A 1,798-nucleotide genomic window follows, 5' to 3' on the forward strand; every position below is an offset into this window, starting at 1 on the left:
ACTGCTAACCCTTGTTGCTCACTGTCACTTTCTGATCACCATCACTCTACAAGCAGTGACACTAGTGAAGCAATAGGGCAGCAACCTCCACTTGCCTTATGCTGCTTCTGGGTGGTTGTGTGGCTGGAGGTGAGAGGAGGCAAGTGAGTAGGCAATGAGGATATCAGTGAGTGAGATAGGGATCCATCCAGAGCATCTTCTCCCAGGACTCCCCAAAGCCTGGAGTCATCGCTGGCAACCACGGGGAGGTGGAGGAAAGGGAACAGAGAGGCATTGCAACTCACCCGCCCACCCAGCATTATTATTTAACCACCCTCCATGCTGAAGCTCAAGCACATGACAAAGATCTCCTTATTCCAGCAGGTGTTTTAAGGAAATGTTCAGGCACCTGTTCAGTTTTATTGGTTTATTCTGTGTGATTTATTTTATGTACACCCCTTACAGATGCTAATGATTAGGTAGTATATAAATGCCTTAAATGTTATTGCTATTCTTATCATCTCAATTTCTTACCTGTCCTTCACTATAAAGCCCCTGGGCAGGTTAAAACAATTTGAAAATGCAGTATCAATGGATTCCTGCTGCAGTGCAACAGATAAATGGAATTGGTTTGATACAGCTAGATTATTATCTAAGAAAGACCTTCCTTGCTTGCTATTGATTTCTTGAAAGCAGCTTTTATCTCTTTGTTCCTCAGGCTGTAAATAATTGGGTTGAATGATGGTGTCACTACTGTGTAGAGGAGAGAGAGGAACCTGTCGCTGTCTAGGGAATAGACTGATTTGGGTCGAACGTAGGTGAAAGTGACAGTTCCGTAGAAAAGAGAAACGACAATGAGGTGTGAGGAGCAGGTGGAGAAGGCTTTGCGTCTGTTCTTGGCTGAAGGCATCTTTAGGATGGTGGCGATGATGAGCATGTACGACAACAGGATGAGCAAAAATGGTACCAGGATAAAGAACACAGTTACCGTAGCAACTGCCACTTCATTCTTGAAGGTGTCGGTGGTAGCCAGTCTCAAAACGGGCAGAATGTCACAGAAAAAATGGCTGATTCTGTTAGGGCCGCAATAGGGAAGAGTAAATATAGAAATGGACTGGCCCAAAGCCACCAAACTACCAATGGCCCATGAAATAGCAGCCAGCAGAGCACATTCTTTAGGGCTCATAATGCAGGAGTATTGCAGGGGTTTACAGATGGCGACGTAGCGGTCAAATGCCATGACAGAAAGAAGGCAACACTCAGTAATACCAAAGAGAATAAAGAAATACATTTGAATCCCGCAGCCTACAAAGGATATGGTCTGATTCTCTGACAGTAAATGTTCAAGCGTCTTCGGGATGATGGATGTGGTGTAGCCGATTTCCAAAAAGGACAAGTTCCGGAGGAAGAAGTACATTGGTGTGTGAAGTGTTGGCTCGGCAACCGTGATGATCAATATCAGGCTGTTCCCAATTAATGCCACCAAGTAGAATATTAGTACCAGCAAAAAAAGAAGAGCTTGCATGCTCTGGAAATCTGAGAAGCCCAAAAATACAATCTCAGTCAAACAGGACTGGTTGCCTCTTCTCATGTCATCATCCAGAGGGGTTCCTGGAGACATAACAAGAGCTGCAGATAAAGAGACGAGGGTTAGAATTACAGGCAACCCCTGATTTGTGTGGGATTGTGTTCGTGGCCCCCATGTGCATTGGCGGAATGCACATAAGCCCACCCGCCCTGCTACACCCTGTTCTGCCCCCAGTTCCACCCCACTCTGCCCTCTTCTGGGTCCAGAATGTTGGAGGTCACTCGTCAATTG

At 45.8% G+C, this 1,798-nt stretch overlaps 1 protein-coding gene across 1 annotated transcript; it reads right to left on the reverse strand.

Annotated features, from left to right (window-relative positions):
- Positions 1 to 631: 631 nt before the first annotated feature.
- LOC308571823 (olfactory receptor 10A4-like) lies at positions 632 to 1,570 on the reverse strand (the record flags this gene model as incomplete). The annotated part of the gene is made up of 1 exon (XM_081167440.1): positions 632 to 1,570. One exon carries the CDS (start codon positions 1,568 to 1,570, stop codon positions 632 to 634), a length of 939 nt encoding a protein of 312 aa, XP_081023566.1.
- Between the last annotated feature and the right edge of the window lie 228 nt (positions 1,571 to 1,798).

Source organism: Podarcis bocagei, assembly GCF_964188305.1.
Source record: "Podarcis bocagei genome assembly, chromosome: 13".
NCBI classification, from domain to species: domain Eukaryota; kingdom Metazoa; phylum Chordata; class Lepidosauria; order Squamata; family Lacertidae; genus Podarcis; species Podarcis bocagei.